The 25,012-nt window shown below is 41.5% G+C and overlaps 1 protein-coding gene across 1 annotated transcript; it reads left to right on the forward strand.

Annotated features, from left to right (window-relative positions):
• The first annotated feature begins 15,543 nt into the window (after window positions 1-15,543).
• Window positions 15,544-24,465, forward strand: LOC121719564 (B-cell receptor CD22-like). Its single transcript, XM_042105304.1, has 7 exons — window positions 15,544-15,675; window positions 15,917-16,168; window positions 22,155-22,248; window positions 22,564-22,603; window positions 22,703-22,950; window positions 23,853-23,927; window positions 24,245-24,465. The coding sequence occupies exons 1-7, from the start codon at window positions 15,549-15,551 to the stop codon at window positions 24,321-24,323; spliced, it is 915 nt and encodes a 304-aa protein (XP_041961238.1). The 5' UTR covers window positions 15,544-15,548; the 3' UTR covers window positions 24,324-24,465.
• The last annotated feature ends 547 nt before the right edge of the window (window positions 24,466-25,012 follow it).

A 25,012-nucleotide genomic window follows, 5' to 3' on the forward strand; every position in this document is an offset into this window, starting at 1 on the left:
TAAGTGATAAAGCCAGGTTTGTCATAGCGTTGTACTCATTTCACTAATGCCAAATCCAGGATGAGTAGGAGTGACTATGTCAAGCCTGATGTAAGTAATTCAGGATGTGTGCGCATTCTCGTTTCTGCTCCAAAGTGCCCATGGTTGGAATAAAAAAAGACTCAGAAAATAGCATCATTCACACAAAGTGAACAATCACTTTTAATATAGACAAACAATGAAGTAAAGTTGTTCTTTTTGGAATGGGGAATCATGGCTATTTCTGTACGTGGCGTGGCTAATGGCATGTTAATACAAAAGTTGATTGTTATTGGGAGTTACACACACCCACCAAATTTGGTGTGTGTATCTAAAACTATATGCCAACCACAAGTCACAGTGACATAAGGGGGCGCTATGGAGTTCCTGGGCCAAGCCCAGTGCCAAGGCTTTTCCCATGTGTATTCACGGTACCTCTTGATGTGTGTGGCAAATTTCATGCGTTTTTACCAATGGGAAGCACCTCTTTTGGCATCATAATTAATCACATTTTTGTCCGTACTAAATCCCAAATACCTCACTTCCTGTTGGGCGTGGCTAATGCATTGTACATATGAAAGTTGTTCATCTTGGGGAGATACACACACCTACCAAATTTGGTGTGTCTAGCTGAAAGTATGTGCCAACCACTGGATCAATCGCCTAAGGGGGCGCTACTGAGTCCCTGGACCACGCCCGGGGCCAAGCCTTTATGCCTGTGTAGCCATTGTGATACCAGATGTGTGTACCAAATTCCAAGACTTTTCATCCAAGTTAACCACCTCAAAAATAGCAAAAAGGTGAACAAATAATAATAATAAAGGTAGCCGCAAGCGGCAATGGCGGGCCCGAGCACCTGCGGGCCGCAAACCGTGGCATGTCGGAATCCAACAAAGCACCGATGTGGTGCGTTTGTGAAATGTACATATTTGATGTGTGTGCTATTTGTTTTTTTTTTATTTTCTGGCACATTCACTTGCTTGGCCAGGTGGGGGCGCAATGCAAGGCAGGCCCATTGGGTGTCATCATAATCATAATATATATTAACACAAGAAATTTCAGACCATTCATTTTAAGCAAAGAACATTTCTGATACACTTTTTCGTTGGCCAGATGGTGGCGCTGTTAGACATGGAAATTAGACATGTGAATATCATCACAATAATGATATCCAAAATTTGTGTAAACTTTCAGATCAATCACTTAAGGCATTGTCCATTTCTGGCACATTTCTTGCTTGGCCAGGTGGTGGCGCTATGCCAGGCAGGCCCATTGGGTGTCTGGATATCATCATAATTATGATATCTATTAACCTGAGAAGTTTCAGACCATTCATTCAATGCACTGTGATTTATGACACATTTCCTCTTTATGTGGTGAGATATTAAAACCATAATATATTACAACATATCAAAAATCCCTTCACAATTTAACACCAGCGACATCTTGGCATAATGTTTGCCAAATTTCACATGAATCTGACAAACCGTCTAGGAGCAGTATGTTAAATTTGATTATGTGACATCAGTGTAATTGTCATTCTTTCTGTTGCCAGTTGGTGGCGCTATGCCAAACATGCATTATGGGCATGTTAATATTATCATTAACATGGTCTTCAATGACCTGTGAAATATAAAACATTTCAAGCCATGCATGGTGAATTATGAAACACTTTTATTGTTTATGTGGAAGGGTATTAAAATGAATAATTTTGCCATTTCGTCAAATTACAACATATGACCAGGCTACAGAGAATAAATCCCCATGGTAACTTATGTGCCATTTCTTTTGTGAAACCAAATCAAGGCTAAATCCATCCAGGATAACCGAAAAATCCCTTATCTAGGTTTTATGAAATACCCCTCTGCAGAAGTGAGGTTTGTGGACATTCTCTAGTAATGTGAATGACCCCTGCAGAAGTGAGGTTTGAGGTTGTGGTTGACAGAGGAACAAGAGCTGCTGATGTCACTATGCCAACAACATGAGCGCTGAGTGTGGGGAGGGCAACAGGAGCTGCTGCAAAGATAGGGGGCTCTAAAGATTATATCATGTGTAATTCATGATGAAAATTCATCTTTAAATGAAGTGTCTTCATGTTTATGTTCATGTTTAAACTTCTTAGCAGACTAATTTGTCCTAACTTACATTCACATCAATGAACACTATATATTACATATGACATCATTTGTTTATGTTAAAGGAGAAATCCGACGACTTTTCACCTAGATCTCCATTTCTCGAGGTAGGTAAAGCTGATTGTTTTTTTTGTTTTTTTTATCGTACCAACTGAAAACTCGTAGCATTTGAAAGCTTGTTTTTTGGTGAAAATGGTGGTATTCATTGTGAAATGTTTTGAGAACTGACATAGACACTCAAGATGTTTTAGGGTTTGTAGAGCATGGCCTTCATAGTTAACCTAAAAAGACTTTCATTAAACTCTCATATAGTGGCCTAACGTAATTTAGATCTCTCTCTCTCTCTATCTCTCTCTCTCTCTCTCTCTCACACACACACACACACACAATTCTGTCCTGTCTTGTCAGCAGTCCTCTCTTTCCGTCAGACACGTTTTCACACCTTTTTTTTTAGTTTAACTGGTCAGATCTAAAATTAAACAAGCAATATGCTCATGTGATCAGAAGGCCTCAATGTCAAGCCTTCACACACATGATAACATGACAAACATATCTACAGTTTAAGTTTAATGTACTGTACATGCTAAAATACAAAATATCACCACAGTTTAGGTTTTGGTGCTTTCTGAAACAGCTTCACTGTGTGCATAATTGAAAGGAACACAGGGTCATTCCAATGCAACACAAACCAAGTCAGTGCTACTGCTTGACCAGTAGACTTGGTACTGTAATTTGCTGGTACTGTTACTGAGAGCTCTGTTTTATTATGTTACACTATTTACATTGAGTTCCTTACTGAAATACCCACCATGCAGTTCTGGTTTAACTGAATACTGACACAGTCATGGCTGGAAAGTCACTTGAGAAAAAAAAAAGAACTGTGATGTTTGTGACATCTGATATGACTGTGAAAGACAAATCTCAAAGACGCTCCAACAAAAAAAAATACTTTACTTACTTATTGTTAGTCCAGTATAAATTAAGATGAAATTAAGAGTGGTGTTTTGCACAACCAAAATGATGAAGGTGGGACACTATCATGACATCATGCAGTCTGGCCGCATCTAGTCCAGTATACAGTATTTAACTGTGTTAAAACCACATGTGCTGTTAAACTGGTGCACCAGACCTCAGTGCTGCTTCAGTGTTCTTCTTTCCCTGACAAGACAGGACGCCATTCAACAGCAGCTAGACACGGTAACTACACTGTGCAATTACTATTTTTTACAGAGTGCTTTTCTGTTTGTCTAAAGCAAATACATATTGACATGGCTTTGTTTCAACAGTATTCTGTATTAAGTTGACTGTGTTATGAAATGTTTGCAATTCACAGCTAACTGGCCCGAAGATGACACAAACGTCACAGTTTCTTTCCCTGCTCCTATTGATCGCGATTCCTCGTAAGTAGCAACTTTCTGTCACACAACTGAATATCTGACATTAGATCAAAATTAATCAAAACATCTCAGCAATATATATTTTTTTAGTTTTGGGTTTTGAGTACAAAGACTTGGTGTAAATGATGTAGAGAGACATAAACTTCTCTTTTTTATTTTAGAAAAAAAGTGTGCCACTCTCTCTCACACATACACACACACACACTTACACGTCAGAGAGAAAGAAATATGTGTAATGTAATATGTGTTGAGGGTTGAGGGTGCAAATAGTTCAAAAATGAAAGACTTCATTTCAATAACATACAAAATCGTCAATCTGCCCTAATTCTACGTAATCTGTGTTTGGTGTCCATGTCAGCTGTTGCCTCTGCACTAACTGCCACAGCATGCTAGTTGCTGCCATCTCATGTATTCATTTAGCATTAAGACTCTCATTTATCCAAAGTGACAGATGCTATATTTCAAGGACCATTGTCCCCAGAGCTACTCCGGGTTAAGTGTCTTGCTCAAGGGTACTATGGTGGAAGAGCAACTCAGGGTTAAGTGTCTTGCTCAAGGGTACTATGGTGGAAGCTGGCTATTGAGCCCGCATGTTTCCGGGCTACTGCATGCTAACCCAGTTCCTTAGCTACAATGCTACCACCACCCTTTAGAGGTCCCCTCCATCAGGTCTACCTCTTTCTGTCTCTTGCTGCTTCAGCTGTCAGCAGCACTTGAAGCCTGGAGATATTGGCAACAAAGTAGCCTAATTGGATAGCTGGTCATAGTCTACTGATTGGACTGTTCAGTTTCCTCATGTGTGTTTAGGCTTCAAACTTATACCTTTTCTCCCTGAGAGAAGCCCTGTTGAGTCTTGGAAAAGACTAATAATTTTGTCTTTACATTGAGAAAAACGTGTGTCAATAAAATGAATAATGACCTATAACTTTATACTTGCCCAGCATGAGTAGCCAGATTAAAGAGCTACTCTTGAGTGTCTTGCAGGTTGCAGGTGCAAATAGTTCTACAATTAAAGGATTTGTATCTTATTTAAATAGAACAAATAAAAAAAATCAAAGGGGCACCACAAATAAGTCAACATATGGGAAACATTGATCTATACATCCTCTCTATAACACACTTCCTGTGTCTGGTTTGTGTTGCAGGATGTTTGTGTGCAGAGTGGGGAGTCAACTACAGCTCTACACACATCTGTGCTCTAGAGGGATCATCAGTCACCATGTCCTGCTCTTACACCTACCCCAGTGATCTTAGGGATCATCAGTCACCATGTCCTGCTCTTACACCTACCCCAGTGATCTTAGGGATCATCAGTCACCATGTCCTGCTCTCTCATGCTGGGCAAGTATAAAGGAGCCTCCGATGCTCTTCTTCTACACCAGCATGTTGATTTTCCAACAAGAGGAGATAACATCCTGGACCTGGTCTACACTACACACAAAGGAGCATACAAAGCTACCCCCCTCCCCCACATTGGACTTTCAGACCATATAACTGTTATGCTAATGCCCGCATACAGACAAAGGGTAAAAGCAAACAAACCGGTTCGTAAGCAGGTAAAAGTGTGGCCTGAGGGAGCCTCCGATGCTCTTCAAGACTGCTTTGACACAACAGACTGGGAAATGTTTAAGCAGGCAGCCACTTACAACAACCGGACAGACATAGAGGAGTATACAGACACTGTAACCTCTTACATCACCAAGTGCATCGATGATGTGACCCACACAAAAGACATCATCACTCGGGCTAACTGGAAGCCATGGCTGACAGGGGATGTCCTCAGGCTGCTGAGGGCCAGAGACAAAGCCTACAGAGCTGGGGATGAAGCTGGCATGAGAACAGCGAGAGCCAACCTGTCCCGTGGCATCAAGGAAGCAAAAAAGGAATACACTCACAAGATAACCACCCACTTCAAAGACAGCAGGAACGCACAAAGGCTATGGCAGGGCATTCAGGCCCTCACGGACTACAAGCCCGCGCCACAGAGCTGTGAGAGCAACATCCCTCTGCTCAACAACCTGAACCGCTTCTTTGCTCGCTTTGAAGCACAAAACAGCACCTGCCCACAGAAGACCCATCCCCCTCTACATGAGCAGCCCCTGTGCCTCTCTGCCGACAGCGTGAAGAGGACACTTGCTGCTATCAACACCCGTAAGGCAACAGGTCCAGACAACATCCCAGGTCGTGCGCTGAAGGACTGCGCAGGGGAGCTTAAGGATGTCTTCACAGACATCTTTAACACTTCCCTGAAGCAAGCCATCATCCCATCATGTTTCAAAGCTGCCACCATCATACCTGTGCCGAAGAAAACTGCTCCATCCTGCTTCAATGACTACCGCCCTGTGGCACTGACACCCATCATCATGAAGTGCTTTGAGCGGCTTGTCATGTCACATATCAAATCCATTCTCCCCCCCACCCTGGACCCCTTCCAGTTTGCATACCGAGCCACGCGGTCTACAGAGGATGCAATCTGCTCTGCCCTCCACCCAGCCCTCACCCACCTGGAAAAAAGAGACTCATATGTGAGATTGCTGTTTATAGACTTCAGTTCTGCATTCAACACCATAATACCACAACAACTCATCTGCAAACTTGACAAACTGGGACTCAGTACCTACCTCTGCAACTGGCTACTGGACTTCCTCTGTCAGAGGCCTCAAGTAGTACGTGTTGGCAACAATACCTCAAGCAGCATCACACTGAGCACAGGGGCCCCCCAAGGCTGCGTGCTCAGTCCGCTGCTCTTCACCCTGCTGACGCATGACTGCACTGCAACCTACAGCAACAATCACATAGTGAAATTTGCTGACGACACAACTCTGGTGGGTCTCATCACCAAGGGCGACGAGACTCAATACAGGTTGGAGGTCGACCATCTGACCACGTGGTGCAGGGACAACAACCTCCTGCTGAACGTCAGCAAGACCAAAGAGATTGTTGTTGACTTCCGGAGAGGTCACACCCAACACCTGCCACTGACCATCGACGGTGCTGTGGTGGAGAGAGCGAGCAGCACCAAATTCCTGGGGGTGCACATCAGCGAAGACCTCTCCTGGACCACCAACACTGCATCACTGGCGAAGAGAGCTCAGCGCCGCCTGTACTTCCTGCGGAAACTCAGGCGAGCAAGTGCTCCACCAGCCATCATGACCACATTCTACCGAGGCACCATTGAGAGCATCCTCTCCAGCTGTATCGCTGTGTGGGGCGGAAGCTGCACTGAATACAACAGGAAAGCCCTGCAGCGCATAGTGAACACAGCTGGAAGGATTATTGGTGCTTCACTCCCCTCCCTGAAGGACATTTACACCACCCACCTCACCCGCAAGGCGACCAAAATTGTGAGTGATGCAAGTCACCCCGCTCACAATCTGTTCGATCTACTGCCCTCTGGGAAGAGGTACAGAAGCCTGCGCTCCCGCACTACCAGACTCACCAACAGCTTCATACACCAAGCTGTAAGGATGCTGAACTCTCTCCCTCCTCTCCCCCCTCCACCCTCAGCTACATAACATCCTGGACATTGGACCCACAATGGCCGCGTGCACTACTCCACTTGCACACTTGTACACTTTACAACTTGTTGTTGTTGTCCTGAAAACACAACACTTCTGCTGCTCTTACATAACTTGCACCACTATGTCACTTTCTTTCTTACTTGCACTAGTATTTTATTGACTGTCTATGCACAATTTAAACCAAATTTTGCTGCTCTTATTTTTTTCATTATTATATGTGCCCTCTTATTTACTTACTTTTTTGTTTACTTGAATGTTATGTTTGTCTGTGGACTTAAATTGGTAAAATATGTCTTGTCTTCACCGTGGGATAGAGAGAAACGTAATTTCGATCTCTTTGTATGTCTGGAACATGTGAAGAAATTGACAATAAAGCTGACTTTGACTTTGACTTTGACACCTACCCCAGTGATCTTACAGTTGAAAAAGTGTTCTGGATAAGAAGCTTTCTGGAGTAATGACGCAAATACAGACATTGTTGATTTGACAACCAAGGCGGCCTATAAACAAAGGGTCAAAGTGGACTGTAAGTCACGTCAGTGTTCTTTGACCATTACTAGAGTAACCAAATCAGATGCACAGCACCGGTACTACTGTAGGATTACTACCAACAAGGACAATGAGAAATGGATTGGCAGACCAGGAGTTGAGGTGCATGTCACAGGTACATATAATATATGTTCTACTAAATCATGCACATGAGCACAGACATATTACAATGTTTTGTCAAGTCACTTCAGTATGATAACACATATATCCATACTTCTAGATCTGCACATTAATTCATCTAAAGGAACAGAAGTGAAAGAGGGAGATCATGTGAATCTCACCTGCGGCAACACCTGTCCCCCTAGTACCAATCCTGCATTCACCTGGAGTAAAGATGGACGTCCTGTTGAGAAGAAGCAGATCATCAACAACCAGCTGCAACTCCACCCAGTCAGTTATGAAGATGAGGGCAGCTACACCTGTGCTGTTAGAGGCCTTGAGGGTCTCCCATCTCCACCTGAGAGGCTCAATGTCATGTGTAAGTGCATTAGGCATTACATTAAACAAAGGTTTTAATCACAATACAGAATTGCATAGTGTTCTTTTAAATATGCCCCCTTTGAAGTATAATGGTCTGAGATATTGAGCTTCAAAGTTTTTGAATTTCATAGATATATTGATAAGCGAAATATATCTCTATAGACATGATGTCCAAAAATGCATTTTACTTTCTTAAATAGTCACAGAATAAGAATATGTTATGTTGCTTGTGTGCTTTTTAATTAAAGGATATAATTGATGCATATGTTATGATTGAGTCATGTACTGTAAATGTCACAACATATGTACTAGAATTCACTTCTTATGGCATTTCATCCAGATCGTCCAAAGAACACAAGAGTTGTGTCTGCTCCATCTGGTGAAATAATTGAGGGACATAATGTGACTCTGACCTGCATGAGTGAAGCTGACCCACCAGTACACACATACACCTGGATCAAGAAGAGTGGAGCTGTAGAACTGAAGTCAGGAAAGGAAAACACACTCACCTTCAGCAAGATCCGTTCTGAGGACAGTGGAGAGTATCTCTGTCGAGCAGCCAGTAGGATTGGTCAACAGGACTCTGCTGCTCTGTTAATCAAGGTTTCATGTGAGTCCAAAACAGTCTTTTAAAGTATGAAGTTCTGACTGTTGCTTCATCCCCTCTGTGTTCACCTGTCAGTCTTCAAATTCTGTCTCACTATATTAGGCATAGGCTACTGTATTTATCTCATCTTTTTATCTGTTAAACCACTGACACAAAATGTAAGCCATAAACAATCTGCAAAATAGTTTACGTTCATGATGGTGAACGTTTTCACCACAGCCATTGTTTTCACTATAGTCATTCATCTCTCTGTCTTTAGCTAGAGAAGGCAACAAAGGAAATGCATATCAGAGGTTTAGGGACATTTAGAGATTGTTGGATACAGCATCTCTATTAGTCAGGTCAGTATTAGGTTGTTGTGATTTCTGTTTTCTTCCCAATCACAGCTATGGGACATGACCAGACTATATTGATAGCAGTTCTGGTTGGAGTGGCGCTCTCTGCAGTTGTGGGATTGCTCTGTATCATATGCAGATTGAGGTGAGATCAGATGAGAGAAATGCGCTGCAATATAAACTCCAAACTCCTCAACAGTTATATAATGTTTTATATAATAATATAAAATTATCCTCTCATCATCCTCTTTATTCCTTTGTTGTGTACAGGAGATCTAAACAGTTGGCTACAAACAATACCAGGTCATCAGGTGAAGACAACCAGGTGATATGACCTCTCCCTATTTTGGCTAAAAGTTTTGACGTTCAAAATGACCACTTTTGTCAACATGTCCAGTGTGACATGAACACTGATCTGTCATGACGTGCCGTAGCTCAAATGATCTACAGTAGTACTGAGGTTTTTCATTCTTATAGGATGATGATGTCCTGTACTCCAACATCGACTGCAAGAGGTCTGGGCAGAGCAGAGCTGCTGCTCCCCCCAGTGGTGCTGCTGCTGCAGGAGGAGCAGAGGATGATGTCCAGTACTCCAACATCCAGCCCCACGGCTCCACACAGACTGCAGGAGCTCATGGGGACGATGTCCAGTATGCCAGTGTCCGGTTCAAAAAGGCAGATGGTGCAAAAAGGTATGTGCTGTACCTTATTCCATTACTACATGTTTGAAGCATAAAATACCAATACATCTGCACCTTTCAGTTTGGTACAAACATGTGGCTAATGCCAACCATGCTTTGCCATTCTATAGTTTCTATGAAACATAATCAATTTGATTTAGTTTTCAGAACATTAATAATTATAATTGATTTCTTATGTATTCCTTATTTAACTGTTTGCCACTTTTGCTCTATACACATTTCTCTACATGTTTAATTGGTTAGCTGCTATGCTAACCTCTGTGACTATGCTCATGTCTCCCTGCAGTTCATCTGACCAGCCAGAGGGGGAGCTCTCTGTGATCTACAGCAGTGTGCAGATAAGAGCTTAAAGACTATTTGATGAGACGATCATTAGCAAATGTGTTAAAGGAATGGCATTGCTTTATCTATAGTCCTATAGTTTAGATATTATTAATTTATGTTGTATGTTTTTAATATTGTCCTGTGTTCATACTTTTCCTAGTTAGCAATTATGCTATAAAAGGCAGGCTACAGCAGGGACCTAAATAAAGCTTTCTGCTTGCGGAGTGTATGCTGCCACAACTATATTCTACTATAATCATGGAACTGGCTAAACCAGACTTGATAACTATAATGGTGTACACAATTCAAATATAGACCACTCTTCTAAAACTATTATTTTCTATATTTGAACAAAGCGCTTCACTTGTGCACTTAATGTAACCTGGCTGTTTGGCTATATATGTTATAACTGTATTTTGTAACAAACTGCAGCATTTTGTGCCACATTCAGTAATAAAGAGCCTTAATCCAAATCATAATATTTCCAACATGTTTAACCCTCCTGTTATCCTTGGGGTCAAAATATATGGTTCACTTTTTTTTTTTTTTTTTTTGCTTTATGTTTCATGACTTTTCCTCAATTGAAGGGTACAACAGAGTTAGCATGAAATTTGTACAATAATATGTTTTTAATGTCCTATACAAATATGTTGTACATTGACTCTCTCAGCTGTATGAAACATAAGATACATGCATATTTGACACATTATGGATATTATTATTTGAATAGTATGAGAACATAGCTATTATCATTATTACATACACAAGTACATATTACATATACGTCATTTTGGCAGGACTGTATAAGTCAAAAGGGGAAGCAACAGCAAGGCTTTGGGCTGCTGACACTGGATGAGGAATATTACCAGCCAGGGTTCCAAGGTTCATAAAGGGGTGTGGGGGGGTGGGATTGTTTTGTAGGGCTTTTGATGGTGGTTAGTACACTCGTGTTAAGTACCTGTCACAAACAAACTCGGTAACAATATGAATTATAATCATTTTCTGAGGGTTTATTTAGCTGGGATCAAATTGACCCCAAGGACAAAGCGTGTCGGTAAGATTTGAGGATAACACAAGGGTTAAATACGTCAGTACATATTCTATACTTCTTTTATGTAGACATAATAGATGACAGATAGATAGATAGATAGATAGATAGATATATCAAATCAAAAATCCACATGAATGTACTAAGGGATGTACAAGCATGGGACACTTGATGTGACAGGGCAGGGACTGGCCCTGTGATTCAGTATGCATGGCAAGGTGCTCTATGAGAGTGTGTGTCATGGTGGTGGCAGTGAACAATTTGTTTTTGTTTTTTGTTAAAAAGTACAAAAAGCTGATTGGCCCAAATGTCAGAAGTCCGATCTATGTCAGCAATGTCACTCCGAGGTGCCTGGTTGAACTTGTGTCATTTATTAACGTTACATGCAGTTACAGACTTAGGATGTGTCGATGTGCAGCCTTCTGTTCCGGAGAGTTCTCTACCTGTACTGTATAATGGCAGAGATTCACAGGCTTTTTGTGTTTTATCACCCTGTTATGCCTACGCAGGGTAAATTACTGTTGACCATACTGTAGTAATAACTAATAGATATCCCCACAAAATTTCCCCAGCTGTGTATTTACATCAGGTCATTTTGCATATCAATATGCCAATACTCTAGCATCTAATCTATAATCTATACTCTAAACCTTGTCACTGGATAAAGTCTGTTTTTTTTTTTTTATATTGCATATTTCCTGAAAATTTACTTATCAATATGTGAATAGTATAATCTAATGAAATATGCAATCATTTGTATACATTTCAAGTACCGGTACAAAAACCTTGTCACGGGATAAAGTCCGGTTCAAAATTATTCATTATTTTTATTTCATTTTGGTGACCTCTTTTCCTTTTTTTTTACAATTGAAACGCCGCTCTTTATGGGAAGCATTGCAATCATTAGAATGTATAGAAAATAAATATGTTCTCATAGACAAATAAATAAATTAATAAATAGTGAACATGTGCTAAAGAATGCTGAAATAGAATGAAGAAGTTATTGTGCAGCATCATGCTGATCAGATGTGACAGTGTGTGTGAGCAAAGAAAAGAGTTTGCTCTGTTTCTCAATCAAGAGAAAAAGACGCACACACCACCACAGTGCATCAGAGAACGGTAAGACTCTCCTACCACAATTAAAAAAAAAAAAAAAAAAACCTTAAACAAGCTTTCAGCAATATCGCAACTAACAATGATTTTGACAGATAATGCAATATACTGTGTAATGTTATACCATGTGTCAATTGTCCTACCATTTTATTTGACCTTGACCATGGCTGCAGGAGGGAGCCATTTGCGTTTACACCCAGATATGTGTGTCATGTCATTTTCAGGCTTGTGTAAGCTGCTGTGAGGATGATGTTCCTGATGAGACCCCATTCAGTGTCTCTGCTTGTGATGTTTATGATCCAAGGTAATTTCTATTACACTGTCAATTCAAGAAAAGGTAGTTTCAAGCTCAATGTTTTTTTTTTCAGGCCTTCACATGGAACTTCCCTTTCTACTGAAAAAAAAAATGTATAGCTTGACAACATGCATAAGTTGTTATAACAACACAAAATCAATCATTAAAACAACTTTACTGCAACATGAGTATCATGATCCTGGCCCTTTGCAGACTTTACTTAGGGTTTTTGTATGCTGTTTTATAGTTTTTGGAATACAGATTGGCCAACACTGACATTCTGAGTAACCTTCCTCATTTTCTTGAATTTTGAATTTCAAAATTGGCAGAGTGGTCGCAGCATGTAGCATATGTACTTTTTTAAACAGCTGACACTTTTTGTAGAAAAGCGACTTATTTTGCAAAGACACAGCAGTGGCAACCGGGAATCAACCCCTCAAGGTTTTGGCTACTGCTCATTGTCCCAGTAATTAGCCATTACACATCTGGTGTTGAGGTGTTGGCTGCTACTCATTGTCCCAGTAATTAGCCATTACACATCTGGTGTTGAGGTGTTGGTCTCTGCTCATTGTCCCAGTAATTAGCCATTACACATCTGGTGTTGAGGTGTTGGCTGCTACTCATTAGTAATTAGCCATTACACATCTGGTGTTAAGGGTGTTGGTCTCTGCTCATTATCCCAGTACTTAGCCATTACACATCTGGTGTTGAGGTGTTGGTCTCTGCTCATTAGCCCAGTAATTAGCCATTACACATCTGGTGTTGAGCTGTTGGTTACTGCTCATTAGCCCAGTAATTAGCCATTAGTCATCTGGTGTTGAGGTGTTGGTTACTGCTCATTAGCCTAATAATTAGCCATTACACATCTGGTGTTGAGGTGTTGGTCTCTGCTCATTGTCCCAGTAATTAGCCATTACACATCTGGTGTTGAGGTGTTGGCTGCTACTCATTAGTAATTAGCCATTATGTGTTGAGGTGTTGGTCTCTGCTCATTATCCCAGTAATTAGCCATTACACATCCGGTGTTGAGGTGTTGGTTACTGCTCATTAGCCCAGTAATTAGCCATTACACATCTGGTGTTGAGGTGTTGGTCTCTGCTCATTATCCCAGTAACTAGCCATTACACATCCGGTGTTGGTTACTGCTCATTAGCCCAGTAATTAGCCATTACACATCTGGTGTTGAGGTGTTGGTTACTGCTCATTAGCCTAATAATTAGCCATTACACATCTGGTGTTGAGGTGTTGATCTCTGCTCATTAGCCAAGTAATTAGCCATTACACATCTGGTGTTCAGGTATTGGCTGCTACTCATTAGTAATTAGCCATTACACATCTGGTGTTGAGGTGTTGGTCTCTGCTCATTGTCCCAGTAATTAGCCATTACACATCTGGTGTTGAGGTGTTGGTCTCTGCTCATTAGCCCAGTAATTAGCCATTACACATCTGGTGTTGAGGTGTTGGTTACTGCTCATTAGCCTAATAATTAGCCATTACACATCTGGTGTTGAGGTGTTGGCTGCTACTCATTAGTAATTAGCCATTACACATCTGGTGTTGAGGTGTTGGTCTCTGCTCATTGTCCCAGTAATTAGCCATTACACATCTGGTGTTGAGGTGTTGGTCTCTGCTCATTATCCCAGTAATTAGCCATTACACATCTGTTGTTGAGCTGTTGGTCACTGCTCATCAGCCTAGTAATTAGCCATTACACATCTGGTATTGAGGTGTTGGTTACTGCTCATTAGCCTAGTAATTAGCCATTACACATCTGGTATTGAGGTGTTGGTTACTGCTCATTAGCCTAGTACTATCTGGTATTGAGGTGTTGGTTACTGCTCATTAGCCTAGTACACATATGGTGTTGAGGTGTTGAATGAATGTAAATCTAAAATTATATAACAATTTGCATATGTCTGGTACTTTTTAGATGCTTGCACAGCAAATTGGTCTGTAAAGTACAACCAACAGAACATCTGCACTCTAGAAGGCTCTTCAGTGAACATGTCCTGCTCATACACATACCCCAGGCTTCTGACTCTTAAGAAAGCCTACTGGACTATAGAGTACACTGTTGACCCAGCTGATCTCATCCAAAGTCCAAAGTACACAGGGAGGGTTCAGGTTGACTGCAGGAACAGGACAAAAAAGTGCACTCTGCACATATTAAAACTGACCAGAGCAGATGCAGCCATGTACTACTGCAAAATCACCACATGGACAACAGGACAGAAATGGATTGGACGACCAGGTGTTTCACTGCATCTCACAGGTAAACTGTGTTGTACTGCTTGTAATGTAAGCCACAACAAATAATGAGCATTACTTCACATGCATTTTTGTTTCGAGCCAGGTTGTAGGTAAAGAACATGTGAAAAGACAGATATGTTAAACAGTCAAAGTACTTGTAAAAAGCAACAGCAGTTAGGAATTCTAAAAAAAAGTGGAGCAGCACATTTCATTTTTTTAATGAAATTTTCATTATTAATTTCCTTTTTAAGACTTATCTGTGCACGGTGACCAGAGACCAAAGGAGGGACATCATGTGACTCTCACCTGCAAGACCACCTGCACTCTGAGTGGAAGCCCTTCATTCATCTGGAGCAAAGATGGACGTCCTGTAGAGAAGAAGCAGATCATCAACAACCAGCTGCAGCTCCGCCCAGTCGGTTATGAAGATGAGGGCAACTACACCTGTGCTGTTAGAGGCCATGAGGATCTCCCTTCATCATCATTGAGATTAAATGTTCAGTGTGAGTTCACTACAGTAGATTGCATTAAATTATGTCATACTGTAACACTGGCCACAATAACATAGTGTTGAAATGTTACAATAACGTATACAAAAGTGAGAGATTTGACTGTTCATGTTGCTATCCCTACAGATTCCCCAAAGGAGACTACTGTGCATATCGGTCCCTCTGGTGAGTTGGTTGAAGGTTCACAGGTGAATCTGACCTGCAGCAGCATAGCAAACCCACCTGCAAAATACACCTGGCATAAGAGCAGTAGAGCTGGAGACCTGATGGTGGGAGAGGGGGCGATATTTACGTTTGATCGGCTTGGTCCTCATGATAGTGGAGAATATCTTTGTAGGGCCGTTAATGATCTGGGCCATTGGAACTCCACACCTGTGTCACTAAATGTTTTATGTAAGTATTTATTTTTTGATTTGATTTGTTTTTTAATTTGATTGATTTGTAGTTGATTGATTGGTTTAACACATGGTTGTCATGGTTGCATTCCATTACATTTATTCATTTAGAAGACATTTCTTTCCAAAATGACTTACTGTATCGATTGACACGTGGTTGTCATGGTGAAAGTGACAATTCTAATATCTTCTATAATTGCCTTCCAGTTTGATTGTATACTTATTGATATTTTTTTTAGATCAACCAAGAAACACTCAAGTCTCTTCTCCTAATGAGACTATAGAGGGCGCTTCAGTCAATTTAACCTGCAGTAGTGATGCCAACCCACCTGTGGAGAACTACACCTGGTTTAAGGTGAATGAGTCCACTCCAGTAGGATCAGGACAGCAGTACAGCATCATTAACATCAGATCTGAAGATGGAGGACAGTACTACTGTGAGGCCAGGAACAAATATGGAGCTGAGAACTCTACTCCCATACAATTGAATGGTACCTCTCCCTCTCTCTCTCTCTCTCTCTCTCTCTCGCACACACACACATACGCACACAACACATACATGCACACACACACATACACACACACACAATTAATACATCGATTATCTTCACAGATATGCACACAAATCATCTAAATATCAAACACATAGTGCATATACACGACACACGACACATGAATATGGAGCTTATATGCATCTTCTGATCTACTGTTGGATGATCTCTCCCCCTCTCTCTCTCTCTCGCTCTCTCTTTCTTTCTCCCTCCCTCTCTCTCTCTCTCTCTCTCTCTCTCTCTGTCTCTGTGCGCATGTGGAGTGAGTGGGCGGAGCTAGAGCGTGTGAGTGAGTACTGGGTGTGTGTGGCCGCTGTGCCCTAATCACTGTTTTCTCTCTTTTTTTCTTTTCTTTTTTCTTTTTTTCTTTTTCTTATATGTGTTTTGTGTTTGCAAAGTTTTATTTTCTCTAGAGTTTTTTGGTGTGTTTAGTGTAGTACTCTCTTGTACTGCGGTGCCTGCTTCTTGACTGGGAGCATGGCGGCCTCAGGTACAGGGAAGTTTGATAGTCTTACGAGGCAACACGCCATTAAAATAGCTACCAGCGCCAGCGTTGAGGAGTGTAGTTTGGCGATAGGAGAAATGGTTGGTCATGACAAAATTCTGTCCGCTGCTCGCATGAATAATCCGGTCGTGCTGTTTCTTGAAACAGTGGCCTTGGCCAATGATGTTGTTGGACGCGGAATTGTAATTGACAGTGTTTTTACCTCAGTGCTTCCTTTATTGACCCCTTCTAAAAAAGTAATCTTGTTTAACATCCCGCCCTTTATTAAAGATGACATTCTTGCCCAAACACTGTCCCGCTATGGTAAACTAGTGTCACCCATCAGAAAGATAGCAATGTCTAGTAAATCTCCACTCCTGAAACATATGGTGTCATTCAGGCGATATGTTTACATGATTGTGAAAGATAATAAGGATCTAGATTTGACACTTAATATAACGGTGGATTATTTAAATTATGCGATTTTTGTGACCACACGTATGATGAAGTGTTTTGGTTGTGGTCAATCTGGTCATCAGGTACGAGCTTGTCCTGACAAGAGCGGTATTTCCGCAAATGTTAATGATTTGCACACTGATGTGAATGCTGAGAAGGGACATGGCTCTAGTAGGCCTACTGAAACTCATACGAATGGGGAGCATGCTGGGGCAGGAGGGGGTCAAACACCGGGAGAGGGAGTGCCCGCATCGGAATAATGCCCCCCTGAGCAGGGTGCTCCTGTTGACCCGGGAGGAGTTGAGGACGCGCAAAGTGATCCAGCTGATAACTCGCAGTATAGTTGTGTGTCAGTGGATAATGTCGATCAGTCTTTTGAAGATGATGTTGGGGATGAAAGCTCTCAAATAGAAGCGGAAGAAACCGTTTTCAAAATGCCTCTCAAAAATAAGAGGAGGCGCAGTAAACAACATTCACCGGCCACAAAGAAAGAGGCGAAGCTTCTCACTCCCGGTGACACAGAGAGCGAGAGTGAAACTGATTGTAGTATCAGTTGCACTCTGTGCCCAAGTGGTGTCCCTGCTCAGTGTTACAGCGTAGTTGATATTAAAACATTTCTGTTACAAACTAAACATGCCAGAAATGTCCAGATTGACGATTATTTCCCTGACGTGGAACAGTTTATGTCCAAAACAAGGTTGTTTTTGGCTGAAGGGCGTTTCACAGAAAGGGAAGGTTTCCGTTTGAGAAAGTACGTTACAAAGCTAAATACTGCACAATACTTGCGATGATTAGGTACATGCCGTTTGTCTTTTTTTATCGCTGCTCTTTCTCATGTGTGATTTGCGAATTGCTTCCCTAAATTTGAATGGGGCAAGGGACCCATTGAAGAGGGCGGGGCTATATGAATTGGCAAAGCAGAAACGTCTTGATGTTTTTTTGCAAGAAACGCACAGCGATGCAGGGAACGCAGCTGACTGGGCATTGGAGTGGGATGGGTTTTCATTACTAAGCCACAACACCTCGGTTAGTGGGGGTGTTGCGGTTTTGTTCGCAAAGAATTTTACTCCAGTTTCCCATGAAATTGAGGATATTGTAGAAGGAAGGTTATTGAAAGTTAGGGCTTGTTTTGAAAATCTTGTCTTTGTGTTTATCTGTGTGTATGCCCCAACAAAGGCGGCAGATAGAGTATTGTTTTTAGATACCTTATCCGCTGCTGTGTCTGGGTGCAATAGTGAGGAATTTTTATTTGTTGGTGGAGACAACTGCACTGAAAATGATGTAGATAGAAATCATACTGAGCCCCATATGCTTTCTCGCAGAACACTCACACAATGCATACAGACACATGACCTACAGTAGTTGATGTGTGGAGAATCCTTCACAAAGAGCAGAGGCAATACACCTGGGTCCACGCTCACAGCAACACACTCTCCATGGCTAGGCTTGACAGATTCTACTGTTTTAAACACCACTTGAATATTTTTGGAAACTGTTTGATTTCTCCTGTGGGTTTTTCTGATCATAAGTTAGTTATCTGTATGGTAACCCTGTGCTCTGTGAAGCCAAAGAGCGCATATTGGCATTTTAACACATCCCTGTTACATGATACATTCTTTAGAGATGTTTTCAAAACTTTCTGGGTTGATTTTAGAGCACACAAGGATTCTTTTAACTCCTTGCAGCAATGGTGGGAAATTGGAAAAGTACAAATCCAACAATTGTGCAAGCAATACACCCAAAACGTCACAAGGGACAGAACCCGATCTGTTGAGGCACTAGAAAAAGAGCTGGTGGAAATTCAGAATTTGGCATATTCCGCTGGGAAGTATGATGAAACTGATAATTTGGCAAAAAAGAAAAGTACTTTAGCTGAGTTGCTTGGCATCAGTGCAAAGGGTGCCCTGGTCCGTTCACGGTTCCGTAGCAAGGACCAGATGGATGTGCCTTCTAAATTCTTTTTTAGCTTGGAAAAGAAAAATGGCCAGAAAAGATTTATCCACTCACTGCGTTCGGAGTTGGGTGTTCCATTGACGGGCACCCGAGAGATTCGGAATAGAGCCGCACAATTTTATCAGGATCTGTACAAGAGCGAGCTAGAGGCTAAACGGGCTGACGATGTCTTTTTGGATGGCCTGCCACAGGTCTCCATGGAGTCTCTGGCCGAGCTCGATGCAGCTCTGACTTTGGGAGAACTGGAGAGGGCCCTCCAAGGTATGGAGAGTGGCAAGGCCCCTGGCCTGGATGGCATTCCAGTGGATTTTTACAAGTCATTCTGGCCGGAGGTAGGGGAGGACTTACTGGCGATGCTCAATAACAGTCTCGCCGGAGGGCGGTCCTCACTCTCCTCCCTAAAAAAGGAGACCTAACGGACATAAGGTGCTGGAGGCCTGTGTCGCTCTTGTGCAGTGATTACAAATTACTTTCCAAGACACTGGCCAATAGGCTAGGCAAGGTAATTGAACAGGTCATCCATCCGGACCAGACCTATTGCATACCAGGCAGATTAATCTTTGATAACGTTTCTTTGATTCGAGATGTTTTTCATGTTTCCCATTCTCTGGGTCTTGATGTTTGGTTGATCTCACTAGATCAGGAAAAAGCTTTCGATCGGGTGGAGCATAGCTATTTGTGGGATGTTTTAAAGGCCTTTGGTTTCAGTGAAGGCTTTGTGCAGAAGATCAGGGTTCTGTACAGTGAGGTGGAGAGCATCTTAAAGATTAATGGTGGCTTATGTGCTCCTTTTAAGGTGGGAAGGGGTGTGAGGCAGGGTTGTTCTTTGTCTGGGATGCTATATTCAATAGCAATAGAGCCTCTGTTACACAGACTAAGGAAAACTTTGAGTGGCGTGCATGTACCAGGTTGTATGGTACCCCTTTGTTTATCGGCCTATGCCGATGACATAGTTGTATTAATAAGTGGGGAAAGGGATGTAGAGGTAATCTTAAGTACCCTGGGGGAATTTGGGGCTTTTTCATCGGCCAAGGTCAACTGGCCGAAAAGTGAGGCTCTATTGCTTGGTCAATGGAGAGAGGGGGAACCAAAACTTCCAGATGGGCTGTGTTGGTTTTAAGTATCTGGGGGTCTTTCTGGGGAATGAAAAAGTAATGCAAAACAATTGGGAAGGGGCAGTTGAAAATGTTAAAGTGCGGCTTGAGAGGTGGAGGTGGCTGTTACCAAAGATGTCATATAGGGGGCGCACACTTATTATTAACAACTTGGTGGCATCATCTTTTTGGCATCGTCTAGCCTGTGTGGACCCTCCACCGGATCTCTTGCAGAAAATACAGTCTGTTTTAGTTAATTTGTTTTGGGATAAGTTACATTGGGTCCCACAGTCTATTTTCTTTTTACCGAAGGACAAAGGTGGGCATGGTCTTATCCATCTGCAAAGCAGGACTGCAGCTTTTAGGCTGCAGTTCATAAAGAGACTCTTGGCTGGGCCCACGGATGCAGCTTGGAGTCTTGTGAGCTGCTCAATCTTAAGAACTTTCAAAGGTTTGGGGATGGACAAGTCCCTTTTCCTAATGGCATCGCATGGACTGGACGTGTCTGGTTTACCCCCTTTCTATCGGAGTCTGTTCAGAATTTGGGCCCTGTTCAGTGTGCAAAGGCAGGGGTCAGTAACCTCCTTATACTGGCTTTTGCATGAGCCTGTGATTGGGGGTGCGCGTTTGGACGTTTCCGAAGTTGGATTACCTGCGCTTGAGAAGATGCTTCTCAGCTCAAAGACTGTGATTTTAAAAAAATGTGATAGATTTGGCAGGATCTGATTTTGGGAATGTGAAGGGGTTCGCTGATTGCTTGGGGTTAAGGTCTTGTCGGGTGGTGTCACATCTCCTAAAAAAATGGCAGGATACCTGCACCGCAGGTGAAATCAAGCTGATAGAAGACTACTGCACGGGGGCGCTGTGCCCTGATGAGCGTGATTTCTTTCCCGGGCTTGTGCTCTCACCAATTTTGGAGGAGAGTGCTTATTTGTTTTCGGCATCTAAGGAACTGTTATCACTTTATTTTAATGTTGTTACTGGGAAGCAGTTATACCATGCATGTGTGAAAGTGTTTAACAAAAAATGTTTAACGAACAGGGTTGACACACCGTGGCGCACTGTTCTTGGTTTGAGCCCAGATAGAACACCAGAATGGAGAACATTTTACAAACCACTTTTGGCCAAAAGAGTGGGCGATTTACAGTGGAGAATACTTCATGGGGCTGTGGCTGTCAATTATTTTGTCTCAATTTTACTGTAAATCCAAATGTTAGTCAGGAATGTCCTTTTTGTTTTCAGAGAGAGACTATTTTTCATGCATTCTCACAATGTGTCAGACTGAGGACTTTGTTCCTGATTTTGCAGCGCTTGTTTAGTAAATTTGGTGCAGATTTCTCCACTGAGGTTTTTATTCTTGGTTTTAAGTACACAAGACGCAGGCAGAATGAATGCAAATTACTGAATTTCATTTTAGGGCAGGCCAAAATGGCCATTTATGTCAGCCGAAGAAATAAGGTGGATCAAATGCCTGGCGATGATGTTACAGTCTTGTTTTCCAGCTCTAGTCAAAGCTAGAGTATTGGTGGATTTCCGGTTTTATGAAATGATGCAGGACCTTGGGACTTTTGTAGACTTGTGGTGTTGTAAACAAGTGTTGTGTACAATCATTGTCAACAAGTTGCACTTTGAACATCTGTAGATGTTCTTGTTTTTATTTTATTTTTTATTTACTTTTGTGTGTTGCGTTCTTAGAAAAAATATATATTTTGGGCATCATTGATTAATTGAGTTTTTGTGCTGTTGTGCAACACAATAAAGTACAATCAAATCAAATAAAATTCAAATTCTCTCTCTCTCTCTCTCTCTCTCTCTCTCTCTCTCTTTCTCCCTCCCTCTCCCTCTCTCTTTCTCTCTCTATCTTTCTCTCTCTCTCTTTCTCCCTCCCTCTCTCTCTCTCTCTCTCTCCCTCTCCCTCTCTCTCTCTCTCTACTGTAAGTTATCACAGACAACAGCACCGTGTTGTTGTACATCCTGATTGGCATCACAGTTTGTGGAGCCTTGACTCTTCTCTGTGCTGTTCTCTGGATAAGGTTTGTGGAGCCTTGACTCTTCTCTGTGCTGTTCTCTGGATGAAGTTTGTGTTTCATCATGAGTTAACAGTCCTGCTCTTCAACTTTATTTATGCTACTTAGTTCACATTGCTGAGCAACACAATACATTTACATGTATTACTTTTAGCTAATGCTTTGATTCAATGCAACTTACAAATGAGGCCTAACATTCAATCCAATTCAATTCAGCCAATCCTCTAGTCTAGGATAACAATAAATACCTGTAGAACCTGTATCATCCAAATGATGATAATAATAAAAACTCACTGCCTTCAATTTGGCTCTTATTGACAGGAGTCAAAAAGGAAATAAGGGGTCAATCAAACATGACATGGTGAGTTAAACTTTTTTGTTTGTTTATTTTAATTAATGTCCTGAATGAATAACATAATTGTGTTGTTTGTGTTGTTTCTCAAATCCGACACGTTTCTAGGATCAGGATGAAGACCTATATGCCAACATTGGCTTCCAAGCATCTACCCAGCATGGAGCTGCCGGTCCCCAGACTCCCCCCAGTCCAGGAGCAGCAGAGGATGATGCTGTGTACTCAAATGTCCAACACCACTACTCTACAGAGACAGGAGCAGCAGCTGACGAGGCAAACGTCCAGTACGCCAGTGTCCAGTTTCAAAAGTTTCAAAAGGCCAGTGTCAAGTTTAAAAAGGCCAGAGCTGGACAGAGGTGAGCGCCTGACCTCAAAGTAATCTGAACCACACATTCCACACAACCCTTCGTTCTCTATAACCACTGAGAAGTACAAAATTCCTTTCTACATCTCAATTTCTTGAACTGAGCTCTGACCAGTGCCAGCGGCCCTCTGTCAACAAACACACAAACAAACAATAAAAATAAAAATACAGCAGTTTTTCAAGATTTCTTTGTCAAGTTTGCCATGGTGTGTGATTGGAGATGTAAACAAAGCAGAGTTGTGGAAAGTCACTCTTCTGCAGCACAGTCTACAGGAAGTACAACAACGGAACAATTACATACCCGTAGCTAGGCGACATGCACTGTTATGTCACATAGATTAACTTACGTTTCACTTTCTCTTAACATGCCTTGCTTGTAGTGTAGATTCCCTAGTTTGGTGGCAACCCGCCTATCTTTATCAATAAGCCCCAAACATATAGCATAAATGTGCCATTTGGAGACCATCTGAGGAATGGAAGAGGTCTAGAAGTGGTGTGTATAGAATATAGGTTTATAGGAGTCCTGTTATCTCTCTCATGATTTGTATTTTATAATATGGTTTTATATGCCTCTGGTGTTCACTGGGTTCTCTGGGTTCTGTGTTCTCAAATGTAGTTGTATGTGGTTCTGGTGTTCACTTTCATCGTTCTGTGTTCTCTAATTATGGTTTTATTTGGTTCTGGTGTTCACTTCTGTGTTCTCTAATACAGTTTTATGTGGTTCTGGTGTTCACCCTCATGGTTCTGTGTTCTCTAATATGGTTTTATGTGGGTCTGGTGTTCACCCTCATGGTTCTGTGTTCTCTAATACAGTTTTATGTGGTTCTGGTGTTCACCCTCATGGTTCTGTGTTCTCTAATACAGTTTTATTTGGTTCTGGTGTGTCTCTTGAAGGTCTCCTGCTCATGCTGACCAGGAGGACTCGGTCATCTACAGTGGAGTCCAATCCCAGCACCCATCCCAGCTCAGGTGGGCTTTGGTTGCAGGCAACGCAACAATTTCAACTGTAATTTATGGCATTTACTGGAATTATTTACATATTGGGGATGAATATAAGTTTGTACACGGCTAGTTAATGTTCTTATTTAGAGATGTTTTAGGAAATTAAATCAGCGGGTAGGTTTCAGGTAATGCTTAAGGTATACATACATATTTTTGTAATTTAAGGAATGTGATGGATCTTCTCGAATTACGTTCTGAATATCTTAGAAAGCCATATTGTAAAGTAGATCAGTAGCATAAAAATAATCTGATTAATTGTTTCATTGAATTCTGTTCATTTTCAGCAGGTCCTGTGAAACGAATGGGGAGGATGAGTCATCTACAGACATCTATAGCAGATTGCAGAAACCATATAGAAAATGATGCGAACCCACAAAGATTCCAGAAGCAATGTAGAACATGACTGGGATACAGAATATCCTTCAATATGGAAGAGTGTTCTCACAAAATACAGTTTGTAGTGTACCATAATGGAGGGTTTATTTCTCTTTGTTCTCATCATTGATTTCCAGTGTTCACATGACATACAGTACCATGTCATGAAACCTTATGACATTTCTCTATGTTGTGTTGTTGAGAGTGCTCTTTCTCCTCTTGCTTTCCACAGTCTACATGCAGTCTTACACATACACACACTCTTTCAGTAATTGTACTACCTTTATGGTATATTACACTACAAACTGTGTTTTAATTTTCCTTATTTATTTTTATTTATCTTATCTATTTTCTTGTCACTGCTACTAATGCTGTCTTGCTACGAATAATCACACTTAGTTTGTGTAGATGTATGGCCCTTGTGTAGATGTATGGTCTTATTGTTATGACTTATTAGCTAACCTTTTCTTTGTGTTTGTTCAGCACTTGCTGAACAATGTGCTATATAAATAAATGACTTGACTTGACTTGACTTGACTTTACTTTTAAGCTCTTATCTTGGTCATTGTACTATATACACATGCTATATCTTTTTGCTTTAAGCTCTTATCTTGGGTCATTGTAAGAACTAAATACACATGCTACATCTTTTTGCTCTAAGCTCTTATCTTGGGTCA

Source organism: Alosa sapidissima, chromosome 9, assembly GCF_018492685.1.
Source record: "Alosa sapidissima isolate fAloSap1 chromosome 9, fAloSap1.pri, whole genome shotgun sequence".
Classification (NCBI taxonomy): Eukaryota; Metazoa; Chordata; class Actinopteri; order Clupeiformes; family Clupeidae; genus Alosa; species Alosa sapidissima.

Excerpts from the sequence above, each read along its gene's own strand:
- LOC121719564 (XM_042105304.1), top strand. The coding sequence starts at position 15,549 with ATGGTGGGAGAGGGGGCGATATTTACGTTTGATCGGCTTGGTCCTCAT. Across the intron at positions 15,676-15,916 it reads TGTGTCACTAAATGTTTTAT|ATCAACCAAGAAACACTCAA; the intron begins GTAAGTATTTAT and ends TATTTTTTTTAG. Across the intron at positions 22,249-22,563 it reads TGTGCTGTTCTCTGGATAAG|GAGTCAAAAAGGAAATAAGG; the intron begins GTTTGTGGAGCC and ends TCTTATTGACAG.